The following is a 15,563-nucleotide window of genomic DNA, read 5'->3' as shown; positions in this document are numbered from 1 at the left end:
CCCTACACATGAACGCACACATACAAAATAAAATTCTGTAATGATAGCAAGGTGAATGTTCTGTAATACTCTTGAGCAAAACAAGAAAACATGGAAAGAAGAGTTTTTTAAAAATCATTTCTCTCTGATTGATGTGCTGTGTCCCTTTCTGAAGTCCTATGTGGTGTACAGTTCTTGGCTAACAGGCAGAAGGGGAGAACCTGAAAGATTTATACCTCCTGAGGGGGGGGGAATTGAGTGAGTTACCTGAATGGGCTCTGTGAAAGAACCAGCCTGGTGCCTCCCTCCAACTGTTACTTACAAAAACTTTCTGCATGGCCTTGGGCTGGTTAAGCCAGAGATTTGCAACAGCTTGCCTCTTCCAAGCTAAACACTGGGGTCTGAGTTATTAACTCCAACTTAAGCAACTGCCTTGAGGAATCCAAGGCAAAATGAAACTTACAAAAGAAAACACTTAAAAAACAGTGCAAATGACAGTATGGGATTTAAGGGAAACTCCTGTTTGAAAGAGATTTATGCATATGAGAAAATTTTTACAAAATTAGTCCTCTTGATATCTTAAGGGACTATGTTGAAGGTAATATAGGCATGAAAATGGCTGGTTGGATGATTGATTGGTCTTAAATTTACCGATGAAAGGACAAGCACAGTGACATTAACTTGTCACCATCTAGAGTCTAGGTTTCATACTGCGAGATGGTGTGGAGAACAGATGACAAGAACATACATCTCAGACTGTGTTGTGGCATGTCACAAAAGATAGTCCCTTGCTCATAAAGCATTCTTTCCACTGTTGGAAATTTCTTCATGAAACATAGGAAACCAGCAGAGAGAAGGTGTTATGGACCACATGTTTATGTTCCCCAAAATATCACAGATTGACACCCTCTATACATTTGTCGAGATCTACACCATTGAGACGATAGTGTAAGGCTGAAGAATTGGTTCAGCCATTAAGAGCACTGGTTGTTCTTGCAGAAGACCTGGGTTTGATTCCTAGCACCCACATTACAGCTCACAACCATCTGCAACTCCAGTTCCAGGGGATCTGACATCTTCTCGTCTCCATGGGTACCAACCATGCTCATGGTGCAATACATTTATGCAGGCAAAAACCACATACACACAAAAATGAATCTAAAAAAAGAAAAGAGTGAGGGAGGGGAAGAGAGGGGGAAGGGAGGGAAGGAAGGAGAGGGGAAGGGAGAAGGGGTTGCCAGCAACCCAGAAAGTAGTTTTGAAACCAATAATGTATGAATACAGTACTAGCTTCCAAATCAGCCAGTGCCTTGATCTAAGACTTCCACATTCCAGAACTGTGAGAGACAAATGTTGTTTGTGGCATCCTGCTAGGGCTTTGTGTGCTAGCCCTGCAAGCTAAGACAGGACTACTCAAAGAGAGGGTGTGAGTATGAATTGAATTTCCTCAGTGGAGTCTTGGGAGCTACTTATTACCCTGGATTTCCCCGTGCTTTCAATTGAGTCTTATAAGCTCCCCCTTTGGATGCCAGACTGCATCTAGAAAACAGTGAGTGACTTCATGTTCCCGTGGCTTTTGAGCATCCCTGGGGGTGGCAGTTGTCCTCCATAAAAACGACCAAGCCAGTCATGGTGGTTACAGACATGGTAGAGGTGTGATGCACACGTGTCTGGGGAAGTGCCATCTTTCTTTTAGGACACACTTGTGTACAACTGAGTTGCTAGAGCCTGGTTAGAACAGACTAATTCTAAGATGGTGCCCACACATTCCCAACTCCTGTCATGTATGCCCACGTGTGTTTGGTATCCCTTTGTGTGTTAAGCATGGGGGTGGGCGGGGACAACTATGACTTGTTTCTAATCTGAAGTGTTGCAGAGGTGGCCGGTGTCACCTCCTCTCTTGCCTTGTTTATGCATGCTCTCTATTGCCCTGTAAGCATGCATGCTTGATGTTTGAGAGGCCCATCTGGCAAGAGCTATTCAGCCAGTGGGACTTCGGTTCAACACACTGCAAGGAACTACATCATCATCATGTGCATTTGTTATTTTTATGTTGCCATGACCAAAATCTCCAGCATAAACAATGTAAAGAAGGGAAGACAAATTCTGGTGCAGAGGGTTCAGTCTATCGTGAGGGTCAGGGAGAGGCTCGATGCAGCATCTCGGTTCACACCATGGCAGATGAGGAAGCAGAGGCAGTGACAGGCAGGGAGCAGGGATGACATGTCTCCAAGGACCTGCCTGCCGTGACCAACTCCTTCCAGCAAAGCTCTACTTCCCAAAGATTCCAGAACCTTTCACCAGCTGGAGGCCAACTGTTCAAACTAGGAGCCTGCGTGGAATGGGGGCATTTCAGATTCAGATGAGACCTGCCAGCAATCACAGGAACTTTGGAAAGGAACTTTCCCCACTGAGCCTTCGCACGACACCTTCATGTTGACTGCAGCCAATGGCAAGCCTTTCCAGAGAACACCATTGAGCCACCGCTAGTCACTGAACTGTAGCTATAAAGCAGTAAATATGCATTGCTTTATTATCTGGTAAGCTAATATGTCAGTCTAAACTACTTATATTCAGATCATGTTAGAAACACTCAAGGTTATTCCACCTACTCAGATGGTTTCTTACCAAGAGGACCCCTAAATTATTATCTCCCAGAACAAAGTGTTTGTTCTAAAAACAAATAGCCCCAGTTACCCTCACTCAGCTCAGTGACTTCTCGGCCCTTGCTCACCATTCTCATGCAGAAGGTATTGTGTGATTCTCCATGTGGAAGCTAGGCCCTCAAGTTGGGTAGAAAGGTACCTTTAGCTTGCAACTCCTCGGTGTCCCCAGTGGGCAGCCAGGGTGGAGGTCCCCTCATTTAGGGTCACATTACATCATTGTCTGGCACTTTCCTGGTGGCAGTTCTGTCCCCTTCTCCTGTGCTCAAAGATCAGAAAATGCTGACATCCACTCCCAGGGTGCCCAGCTTCACAATTAAGATGTGTTTTTAATAAAAAAGAAAAACTCTGTTTCCATGCCTGGCTTAAATTTTTCCTGTTTTATTGGACAGGAAGACACAAAACGCCAGGCCATGTGGCTCATGCCCAGCCATCTGGCAACTAGAGATCCATCTCGCAGGGACAGAGGATGCAGCCAGTGCATGAACCCTTAATGGGAAGCAGAATCCATCGAGACATTCAGATAAGCAAAGAGCTTCATTCCACTTCCTGTCAGGGGCCTCTTCCAAGATCCCATCCTAAAAGCCAATAGAACACCCCCCTCCCCAGATAAACCAAAGAGGTGTTTACTCCTTTGCCTTGTGAAGCCTCTGGTGGCAAAGACAACCAGCCCTAGAGATGTCCAGGGAAAACAGTAAGGTTGGGGTGTAAGGAGGAAAATGGGATTTTGAAGCCCTATCCCCACTCCGAGAGAAATAGCATCAAGGCAACCAAGAGGTGACTTATGGGAGCTGGCAGTTCATATTTATGGATGTTTGCACAATCCTTGCCTTTGGGAAAGCTGGGAGCTAGAAGGAGACTGAATCTTTATACACAGAAGAAGTGTATGGTGTTTGGTGGTGGCTATTCAACTGCTGTGTACAGGATTCTTAGGATTTGGATTTAAAATATCCCCACAGGTGAATATGTTGAATGTTCAGTCCAAGATGGTGGCCCTGTTCTAGCAGTAGTGGACCTTTTACGAAGTAATGGTTGGCGGGAGGAAGTAGGTCCCACAGGGCATGCCTTTGAAGGTTATACGGAACCCCTGACCCTTTCTCTTACTCTGCCTCCTGCCTGGCACGTGATGAAGAACTTCATCCTCCATCCACTGCTGTCATCATGATGTTCTGCCTAAGGGAATGGGGCCAAGCAACCATGGACTGAATGCTCTGAGACCGTAAAGCCAACATAAGTCTCCTTTGAGTTGCTGAATTTAGGTTGTATACTATTCTGGAGCAGGACTTTTTCTTAAAGTCAGCAGCTGAGAGGACCTAAATTCCATGCAATAACCCCCATGAAATAAGATAGACACAAGGATGAGTGATGCTTGGGTTTTTTAGAGAGGAAACAATGTTATAATATATTTTTTCCCCAGACAGGGTTTCTCTGTGTAGCCTTGGCTGTCCTGGAGTCACTTTGTAGACCAGGCTGGCCTTGAACTGTGTTCTTGCTCTGCTTGCAATTCTCTATGCTTAGAACCCGGATACTCAGAGGGTCTGGGTCCTCTAGACAGGAAGGGAGCCATTCTCCGTTCCTTCCCTGGGTCTCTCTAGATCTTCTAAGGTGCAGAAGCTCATGTTGCCTCCTTCACTGTGATCTTTTCTCCTCACTATTTAGTTCATGCTGTGGTGACTACTGAGGATTCAGTGGGAATCAGCCACAGTCCTACTCGGAGCGAACTCACAGAGTGGTGAAGTGAAATGGAGTCAGAGCTAGAGATTGGAAAAGCCCCTCGAATGTCACAGGACCATGGAGGAAGCAGGATAGATTCCTCTGGTGGAGGGAGGGCTAAAAAAGTCTTCTTCCATTAAAGTTTCTGTGATACTTCATGTACAGTGGTGTAAATATGTTTACTACCACTGAACTGAGTACTCAAAAGACTTGCCATCTTAACCGTTTGCATTGTATCTTTTACATTTTTTTTTTTAAATTACATCTAGCAAAACTTTCCAAATGGCTTAGACTATTCCAACCTTCTCAATCAGTACTTTTTCAAAACTATAAAATGTTTTAAAAACTGTTAACTGTTGCTATGGAGATTAAGAATCATGTCCTTGAGTTTGAAATACAAATGGGACTTTCAGTGATGGACAAGGAGAGGCCAAAGGAAAGGGGAGAAAATATATGGTATAATCAAAGCCCTTGGGTTCTGGATGAATTGGCGGGTGTGGCTTAGGGTGAGGAAATATATAGACAGTGCTCTGGCTAGTCTTAACTGTGAGAACCAGGGTTGAAACACACCTCTGCTTGGGTCTGTAAGGGAGTTTTCGTGTTAGGCTACCTGAGGTGGAGAGACAGCCCCTACCTGTGGTTGGCAGCATACTATGGCCTAGGGGTCTAAACTAAGTCAAAGGGTGAAAGTGTGCTGAGCACCAGCATCTGTGACTCTCTGCTTCCTAGCTGTGGATGCACTGTGATCAGCTGCTTCAGGCTCCTGCGGCCACAGCTTCCCTGCCAAGGTGGGCTGTACCCTCAAACTGTGAGCCACAATCAGCTCTCGCTCCCCGAAGCTGCTTTTGTCAGGTATCTAATAACAGCAATATAGAAAATAAAAATATACAGAGGTGGGGAAGGCAGGAGGAGCTGGGCGGGTTACTTTTTTATTGAGGATATGCATACATACATACATACACCCTCAATAAAATATATAGAGACTGGGAATGTCCCCCAATGGCCTAGGGCCATGGTGAAAGCAGCAATAGGTACCACTGGTGTAATCTATTAAGAAAAGCTTGTCTCACACAGGCACAGTGATGTAAATATGTTTGCTACTACTGAACTGGGTACTCACAAAACTTGCCATCAGCTTGTCAATATATAACATCATTTTAACCAGACTTGTCAATATATAATACTATTTTAACCACTGTTAAGTTATACAGAGTCTAGGTTCACTTTCATGCTGTTGTGCAAACACCATTATTGATTCTAAGACACTTTTGTAGCCTTGGGGATGATCCTAGAACTCTATGCACACTACCTACCACAAGGCCACGCCCACAGCTTCCAGAACACTGTTGTTCTTCAAAAGGAAATCTGAACCCACTCCCCATTCATTACGGCACCTGGCAACCGTCTATCCACTTACTGTCTGTTTTCCTTCTGGGACTCCCATCGTGTGTGTTTGTGTGTGTGTGCGCGCGTGTACGCATGTTTGCTTGATGCTACCTTTAACTCTCCTGGGTCCTATTCACTTTCCCCATAATTTTTAATTTCTCCATTTGCGCCTGGACAACTGATCTCAGTTGGTTTCTCTTTATTTACTCTTTTCCAATCTGTCATTAATTTCCTCCTGTGATATTTTCCTTTTCAGTTACTGTACTTTTCAACTCTAGAATTTGCATCAAATGCTTCTTAGTAATGTAATGTTTCTATTCTCTGTTTGGTAGGATATTGACTTCCTGGTTTGTTTTATCGTTTATCTACTTTAGTATTCCTAAATAATAAAAAACCCAGGATTTCCTCTTAACTTTGCTGACATGACCCAAACTCCAAGGCTCAGGAAACCAATGTGGACATTTTGGCAATGTAGACAAGAGTGTTTGTGTTAGCTACCTACTTAAGAGCTGGGAAAAGTACACTCAAAATGGGTTCACAGACCACTGAGACCTACCATGAAGTGGACTTGTACCGCCACACTAGGAACTATCTGACCCCTTTATCCATGAGTATCCCTTTGATTTCTGTCTCAGACGTAGTGCAGCATCAGTACCACAACCCCACCGTGGCCTCAGGGTTTCCCTTGCTCTGTACACACTGACGCCCGCTGTGCCCGCAGCTCCCTTTATACAACCGTAGGAAAACTGACAGTCTATTGCTGTGGTATCACAGGACTTTGCGTCAACAGGGCTCCTGACCGCTGTTTATTCAGGGGGCTCTGCGAACTGCCATTGGTCTTGGAATCAGTTGAAGTGCTGTGACTCCCTGAAAACAGAGACTACAATCAAACTTTTGATTGCCAGCTCTAGGTCGATTGATGTTAGCTACAGGGATCAGTCTGATGTATATTAGTTGGTGGGAGAAGAGGGCATAGCAAACCTAGATAGTGAGAGGATTGAGGGAACACATTAGTAATAAGTTGTAGGGGGTTGGGTTGTTGTTGTTGTTGTTTTGTAATTTTGGAGGAAGAGCTAACTTCACTATGAGGAAGAAAAGGTATATGCTTAGAGTTTTTTAAGAAGTGAAAGATTTATGGTGAATTTTAAAAGGGCCAAAGATTAATATGGGTATCAATAAAAATAATATTATGCAACCCTACCAAATGGTCTCTTTCCAACAAAGTTGGTTATGTCATACTTGTGTACAAAATTATTGGCTTGAGACTTTTGTATACATGTGTAGCAATATGTACGTGTGTATCACACACCACGATTGATTGTAGTCACCCCGCCTTCATTTCTCTTCTTGTTTGATAAACTTCCTTCCTGAGACACACATTGAACCAGATGCTGATAGTTAAAAGTGTAAGTACTAAGTGGGGCATAAAAGAGTATCAGAGCGGTGTTGCACAGCTGAATGGCAGCCCCAGGCCTCCTGCTAATCTCAGGGTGAGGAGGCATGACTCCTCAGGTGAGCAAATGCATAGGAAAGTGAAGGTAGCATTGAATTCTTGTTGTTTTGTTTTGTCTTGTTTTGTTTTCCGAGACAGGGCTTCTCTGTGTAGTCTTGGCTGTCCTGGACTCACTTTGTAGGCCAGGCTGTCCTCGAACTCACAGAGCTCTGGCCTGTCTCTGCCTCCCTAGCTGGTATGATGGTGCACACCTATAATCTTACACCAAAATAAACAAACAAAAAAAAAAATTAAAACATTTTTTTAAAAGACACAAAAAAATTTTTAAACACCTTGCAGACCTATGAATTGGTGATTCTGCCATTTGGTTGAAAGTTGTTACAATTTGAGTTTTAATCTGTCTCTTCAAAGCTAAACAGGTCTTGTGCTCCAGATGCAAGGGTTCCAGTAATTTCTACCGGGCAGGAGTCATACTGTGACATACAGCCCGGTGTTTAAAACGGGCGCTTTAAAAGGGAGTGAGCACTAAAGCCTAGACACCATCCTGAATGGAAATCCACCAAAGACGTTGACATTCAACATGCTGTGGGACTAAAGCAGATGCACCCCCACACAGCCATGCCAGTGGGACATTCCTGGGGACTGTCATCTAAAAAGCCATGCCAGTGGGACATTCCTGGGGACTGTCATCTAAAAAGTCTATGAGACTTTAAAGAGTAAATGAGTCTGCCTGCGTTTTGCTTACTGTGTGATGTTTTGAAAAGTCACTTTGTCTTCTGGTGCCTTGAAGAGAAATGGACCGATAGCCTGTATTTCACAGAAGGTGCCAGGACAGACTGGAGATAGTGTGTCGTGTTCTGAGTGATGTTGGAGTCAGCCTGTTATGGAGCACTGAGCATTTCACTCGTATGATTAACGGGCAGCAAGGGCTGTGGCCAGATGACAAGGCAGAAGATTATGGGGCCTGGGGAAGCCTCCTTCAGCAAGAATTCGGTGCATGTCCGAGGACAGTGATTAATGATACCTCTTGTCCCCTCTGAGCGGCAGAGCGGGAGCACAGGTGTCTGAGAGGCGGGAACCCAAGGGGAGGGAGACTCAGGCCACATCCGTCAGGGAATGGCAGGAGAGATCAGGCTTGAACAGTCTCCTCAGTGTCCCCAGGGTCACTTCAGACACTTCCCCCAGAGGCTCTAAATGACTTTGCCAGGCCAAAGCTGGGAGTTATGAAGCCTCTCTGATCCAAAGACATACTCACTGGCTCACTGCTGTTGGAATCGCTGCTCATGTTTATTGGAAAAGCAGAACATAATGCGTCTGTGACTACCGCAGTTTTCCAAGTCATGACTCTGTCACCTCCAAGCTTGCCATTCCCCTGGGAGGTAACGAAACTGCCTTAATTAAATGTTCCCAGGGAGAATTAGTGAGAAGGCACACCTATGTAGCATATTACGGACAACCCTGCTAAAGGGGCTAGGGGACAGGGTGGAAGAAGTGTGGTCCCACAGTAGACGCTCCCACCATGCCCAGTCCAGCCAAGGGCACAGGCTGCTCCGCATACCACCAACCTGCATGCAATACAAGGTACTTCTCATAGAGGTGCCTGGACTTCCTACAAGCAAAAAGGCAGCAAGCACTATGACAGTAACGGCCACTTTGTCAGCCTCGTGTGTCTGGGGTGGGCTCTGGGTGGTCAGTCGACATTGTAAAACCAAAGAATTCTTTCTGTTGGTGGGACAGCATGGACAGGCAGTAGGTGTGGGGGGCCATCATCAGAAAAGAGGCCCCTCAGCTGACTTCCTATTTAACACAGCTGGGACATGGTCAAACTCGGCCATGGAAAGGACAGTGAGGCGCTCTTAATGAACTGCCTTAAAGTTTTTGTCCCAAAGAAAGCCTTTTGTTAAACAACTGATGAAAAGAAAGTGCACTGTTATGCAAAGATTTCTGTCAAAGTATGCACAGACCTTTTGTGCGGAGCCTGGGCAGATAGCAGAAGTGTGTTTCCAGGGCAGGGGTTTGGTGGTTGCACAGAAGCTTAGGTTAGACTGCCTGCACGGAGCTCTTCAGGAGCCTGTGTGGGAGCATGCCTCTTTCTGAATCCCACCAAGCAAGGAGATGTATTTGCAGAGCAGGCCGTCTCACCGTGTTGAGGGTCACTGACCTTGAACTTAAAGGCATGGCAGGCTGAGCAAACACAAAGTTAAACCTCCACCAAGCTGACCTGAATTCCAACTTGGAAATATGGGTGATGAAACGTGGTGTGTCCATTAAAGCAATTACTCTTTAGATTAAAACAGCCTGTGGGTAATCTTGTCAGCCCTGGGGAGCTGGGGTTGGAAAACTGATATAATTTATCTTTACCAATTACCAGCTGCCTCAGCTCCCTGCTCAGTTCCTGTATCTGTGATGGACTCATTAAGTCTTAATATGCTTTAGCTGTGAGGGAGAAATACTGACTGACACATGGGTGCCCTGCATATTTACATGTGGGCACCTTGCTTCTAAAAACATAAGAGTAGTAGAACATTCCAGAATCTTCTCGGACAGTGGTTCTTCAGCATGCATGCTTGTACCAGCTCTGGTTGATAAGGCTCAACACTGACTCTCTTCTGAAATAAAAATATCACATTCCCGTGATAGCTTCGTGTATACTGAGGTTCTAGAATGTTCTCTTCCCCAATGAAGGAACTCTCTAGAGGCTAAGGGCCAGACCCAAGAGGGCCCAGAACTTGGGGGTCCTATCACCTCTAGGCTTTAAGGCATTTGCTTGGCACCAGGACAGACAGAGGGCACACTTCACATGGGGTCTGAAGCTGTGTAGCTAGTAAGGCCAGCACCCAATGGGAAAGAATGCAAGACTTGCCACTTTACCCAGTTAGACTCTACCAACTGCCTAACGGATATATCCTATAATGTTTGAAATAACTGCATGTATAGAACCCATGTTTGTTCTCTCAGTCCACAGGGACAGGTAAGCCAGGCCGACATCCACCTGCACCTGCTACCCGTGAAGATAGGGGGCGCGTGCGGGCTCCAGGCCCAGGGCGTTGATGTGCTGCTGAGCCCCTGAGCCGGCCAGCTTCTCATTGAGTTTTTGGTTCACCAGCTCCAGGTGGCGGCTGTTCTTCCGCGCCTGCCTCAGAGATCTCTTGACTTTCTTCACCCGCTCTCGGAGCTGCCTGTTCCGCTTCTCCAGGGTGGCCACCTTCTGCTGCAGCTTCTTGACATGGTCTTCTTCCTCAAACAGGGCCTTCTGCACTGAGGAGCACATGAGCTGAGGGCAGAAACAACAGAAAGGGAGAAGCAGCTGAGTCTCAGAAGGTATGACGCGGGCACTGGCCTGCACCCTGCCCTTCCCCCGCCACCCAGGCATCTCCCACCTGACCTCCAAACGGAACTTCCACTTTGCTCTTCCTTGTAGGATTTTCATTTTAAAATGTATTCTAAACATCTGTCACTGGCAGCAGGAAGGAATGAACTCATTCCTTTAACTCAGTAAGCAATGCACAGGAATTATGTGGTAGTTCGGGGGTGGGGGTTGGGGTGGGGAGCCATAATTGTCTCTTGATCATACAAACAGGTGCTTAACCTGGCTTTGGAAGATAGAAGTGGTTTAAAGCCATGGCAGGTTATTTTCTACAGACTGGTGGATGGTAGCGGGTAGTAAGGATTAGACCTAGGGCCTCAGGCATATAGGCAAGTGCTCTGCCTCCGAGCTGTATCCCCAGCTGTCTCTTCACATATAGTCAGAGTCTGGGCAACAGGACTCTCCTGGACAGTGTGTAGACCCTCACAAAGAATAGCTTTACTCTGTCAAAATAAAAACTATGTATCCTTTGGCTTAGTAAGTCTGAGACTTCATCTCACAGAAATGCATTCACATGTGCAAACGGCCAGGTAAACAAATACAGTCTAGCATTGCTTGTTACTTACTCCCTTGTCGGATTGGGCATTGAGGATTAAACCCAATGGCCTCGGAGCATGCTAAACATGTGCTTGGCCCATTATCTCCTTTAAGAGAGCTTGGCATAGGGATACAAGCCTGTGATCCCAGCACTTAGGAGACTGAGACGGGAGGATTGCCATCAGTTTCAGGCAAGACTGGGCTAAACAAGACTGCCTCCAAAATGTTTTTTTTTTTTTTAAACATAAAACGAAAATAAAAGTTTTTAAGGGTTGAAAACATTTTTAAAATGTCCATCAAAAAAGACCTTGTTCAAAAATCACAGTAGGGCTGAGAGGGCAGCTCAATGGTAGAGGCTTGCTCAGGTTGACTGCCGGTGTCATGAACAAGAACAAGAAGGGAAAGCATTATATCTTGTGTCTTTAAGAGAATAATTCGGCTCCAGAGGGCCGTTGCTGAAGCAAGGCACAAGTCATGCTGTTAATATAGAAAGCACAGTGCAGGGTGATGCAGACGGTCCGATATGAGGGCTACAGAACCTGATCTCCATGTGTACCTATGCTTACATATGTGTATGTTCTGTCTGAGAAACTGGTGACAACAGCTGTTATCACAGGAACAGAGGGGGCAGGAGTGCGGGGAGACCGAGCTTTCTCTGGGCACACCGTAAGTCTTGTGCTGCAAGCTAGGTTCCACTCTTTGAAGAAGAGGTCTTCTCACCACTGCGTACTTTCTGCCCCCACCTGTTAGCCGTTATCAAGAGCTTTGCTATTAGCGAAGGCCTAAGCAGCGCTGTCCTCTGCTTAGAAACAGAGCCTTCCGTACCTGCCGGATCTGTGCCTGTGGGTTCCTCCTCCCTCCTCATCAGATTCAACAAACCATGTATTAAAACAAGAAAGAAAAGGAAAGGAAAATCCTGAAAGTTCTCAAAAGCGCAATTTGCGTTTGCAGGCTAAGCACTACTCTGATTCCACATGAATGGGGTTTAAGTTTCCCGGAGCTGTAGCCCGGCACCATCTCTCAGACCCTTAGACTGTCTCTAATGGCCATCACTTAAGACATGTCCTCTTGCTTTGTCTGTGTACTTTGTTGGGAGACAACTGATGGCTGCGTCTATACTGGGGCGCGAATAGACTATTTGCCTGCTGTTAATTCAGGAACTAAAGTGGAGTACAGCAACCATTTGCACATGCTGTGTTGGGTATTCTACACAACCCAGAGGTGACTATATGCGAGCACTGTAGCACTTCACATTACACCTGAGGAGGTCGAGCCTCTGCAGATCTTGGTACCTGAGGAAGGATCCCAGGACAGTGTCCTTTAGATGCTGAGGAGACAGTGTTCACCTAGCCCCAGCCCTGCAGTACGGCCAGTTGCCTCAATCTCTCGCCCTGCCTTTTTTGCTTCTAAATACTCTCACATCGAGCAAGCTTCTTGAACTCAGTGTAGTGGATTCAGCATTGCACAAGCCACACTGGCTTTGGGACTGGAAGGTCTGTGCCCAGCCCTTTGGAGTGTTACAAGTAGACAGTTGTCAGCTGATTTTCCAGAACCTGCCTTGGTTTACCCTGCCCCCACCCCAACGCCCTGACAGTTTGCTCAGACAGTTGTAGTTACAGACTAGACATGACACAGAAGGTAGGATATCCAGGGCCCCTCATTCTATCTTGGAACAAGGACATCTCGGCATCACAGTGTCCCATCAACTGGCCCCAGTGACGTTGGTGTTACAAACAGTTTCACCTTTCTACTGGTACTGTATCATCTCCTGCCCTCCTGTCTCCAGCTATGCCTGTGATGTCAGGAGCATCTCTGGAAATACTCCCAGCATGCTTCTCTCCTCACAGCCTCCCTTTCAGGGAGCCTGACTGGCCACCTACAGTCTCTTCACACGTAGCAAAAGGTTAATCTTGGGGTTGGAAGATTTAATGGGTTTTATCTAGAGTGTTCTTAAACTCATGTGCCAGTACATATTAAAGTTTATTTTGTCAGCCAGGAAGTCCAAAATACAGTGAAGTGTTTTAAGCCTGGACCTTTGTGGTTAGACCCACTCGCACATCTCCATTCTTGCTCACAGTTTGTGTACCACAAGCTCAACCACAAAGTATGCTGGCTCCCGGTTCTTCCGCCAGCACATTTTGCTCCTTACCATGTCAAAGTCTGTGCCATGATCTCGCTTCTACTATAGCCCATTCTCCCTCATGTAACCCAAGCTGGCTTCAAATTTACTATTCTTGATTTCCTGCCTCAGTCCTGAGTGTTCGTAAGTCTAAGCATGTGCCACCATGCCTAGCTGTCTGGCAATCCCATAAGCCCTCTGTAGGCCACCCACTTGCATGTTGCCACCTATATCATGCTGTCTCCTATAATCATACCAGGGACAATGAGTCTCAATGCCCTTGGCAGCTCACAAGTTCTTGCAGACCTAACTTCACACTGGCCTTTGAGTTATTGTTGCCTAGCAATTTTGGACATATGAAAAAAAAAAAAAAAGAAAGAAATCGAGCCAGTGTTCCAAAATTGTCATTTAGTAGTTTTTGGGCTCCTGGAATGTCAATGCTTCAGGGAGACCACGTATGCAATACTGCCCTCTTCCGGCCAAAATGACCCCAATAACACATACACACACACACAGGGAACCTCCTTGAGGAACTCATCGTCCTATCATATATGTGTAAGTAAGACCTATGTATTTTTAAATTCCATATGTCCAAGTATCGATGATAGACACTCTCCTTATGTTGTGGTCTTTGTATGAGTTATGGTAGATTCTTCAAGAACAGGATAAAAGAAGATAAACAATGTCTACCCAAACAAGAGACCCAGGTCTACTAGTATGTGCTAGACCATCGCATCAAAAAGGATTTGAACAGATTATGAGGCATGAGCAATGACCATGGACAAGGCTTTTCCTAGGTCAGCAACACTCCTGGTGACCTCGGCACTGAACTCCCTATTCTAGGGACTCTGAGGTGGGAGGGCTATAGATCTAGCTAAAACAACACAGCCAGCCAAGAATACCTTTGTAATGGCCTGAGGGAGCCAAGATGAGTCCGAGCACCACCAAGCTGTCTTGGGGTGCTGGCGTAGTGAAAGTAGAAATGATAAATTCCAAAAAGAGGGCAAATGCATCATCCTGTGGCCCTTGCAGCCTCTCCTTCCCTGATAGACATCAGAGAACTCATCAAAGACATACTTCAAAGGACTCGAGGGACTTGTCCAGTGTCACCCAGAGCAGAGCCATAATCTAAGGCTACTACCACACAGGTCTCTCCTCTTCAACTAAGACGCCATGTGTATTGAGACGGTACCATGGCATAATGAAGCTGCTGCCTATGAAACCTTAAGTGGGCCTCCTAGATTCCAGCCGTTCCTCCCAAAAGTGAGAATTCCTAGCGGGAATTCCAAAGGCATGTTTCTTTAAGAAACTCCTGTTTGGGGACTACTTTCCAGATGAACTCAATCTCTTAAAATTTTTCTGGGAAAAAAAAATTAAAACCCGACAAGACATGCTACTTGCTCATTTAGCTTTGAGGTATTTTTTAGTAATCTGAGCTGCAGAGGGGAAAGATGAGGCCAGGCTGGAGCAGGTACTAACTATTCTCTTTGAAGAGGAACCAAAAACAAGGCTCTTGGAAAGGAGCCCTCAATGCCATGGGTTCTCCAGCTCATCCTCGCGGAACACCTGCACTCTCCGCAGACTAAGCCAGGGAAATGCCCCTCTCATTGGATGCCTAAGCACCTCCACTTTGCCCTGACAGAGTTTTATCTGGAGGTTTTCATGTGGCTGAAAGAATGCTTGCTATGGGGCAAATGGGCAAACTGCCATGAGGTGGAGGCTGCTTTCTCATTCTTTTTTTTTTTTCAACAATTTAAAAAAAATTTAAAGTGTATTCTATATACGTGTGTGTGTGTGTGTGTGTGCACGCGCGCGCGCGAGCGAGCGTGTGTGCACGTGTACACCTGCATGCCAGAAGAGGGTATCAGATCCCAGTATAGATGGTTGTGAGCTACCACCTGGTTGCTGGGAATTGAACTCAGGACCTCTGGAAGAGCAGATAGTTCACTTAACCGATGAGCCATCTCTCCAGTTCCTGCTTTCTGACTCTTAAGCTAGACTGCAAAACCTGTGCTTCCTTATCTTTTAAAATGTCACCTTCTAAAGCCAAAGAAACAATGAGCCAATTAGGGATCAACTTTTTAAAGAAAAATGAGGAACCAAGACTGGGCAGATGGCTTGGTTGAGTTGGTGCCACCCAAACACAAGGACCTGCTGTTCAGTCCCCCAGACCCCCAAGTAAAGACCTAGGTGCAGAGGTGCACACTTGTAGAGATAGGACCATCCCCAAGTCTAGCTGGCCAGCTTGCCCAGACTAATTGGCAAGCCTCAGGTCCTGCTAAGAGACCCTGTCTTTAAAAGGGTGTGGGGCCAGCTAGATGGACCAGCAGGTAAAGGCATCTGTTG

At 46.0% G+C, this 15,563-nt stretch overlaps 2 protein-coding genes across 2 annotated transcripts in view; one reads left to right on the top strand and one right to left on the bottom strand.

Annotated features, from left to right (window-relative positions):
• Prpf18 (pre-mRNA processing factor 18) overlaps window positions 1–15,563 on the top strand; it is an 807,949-nt gene that overhangs the window by 229,699 nt on the left and 562,687 nt on the right. The gene's annotated exons all lie outside the window — the stretch shown is intronic.
• Window positions 9,234–15,563, bottom strand: part of Ccdc3 (coiled-coil domain containing 3) — an 89,881-nt gene continuing 83,551 nt past the window's right edge. The window contains exon 3 of the mRNA XM_051151341.1: window positions 9,234–10,468. Coding sequence (XP_051007298.1) covers window positions 10,196–10,468 — 273 coding nt within the window. The 3' untranslated portion in view covers window positions 9,234–10,195. The remainder of the gene's footprint in view (window positions 10,469–15,563) is intronic.

This window comes from Acomys russatus, chromosome 9 (genome assembly GCF_903995435.1).
Source record: "Acomys russatus chromosome 9, mAcoRus1.1, whole genome shotgun sequence".
Lineage (NCBI taxonomy): Eukaryota > Metazoa > Chordata > Mammalia > Rodentia > Muridae > Acomys > Acomys russatus.
Note: the sequence above shows the minus strand (reverse complement) of the source record. Positions and strands in the feature narration are given on the sequence as shown.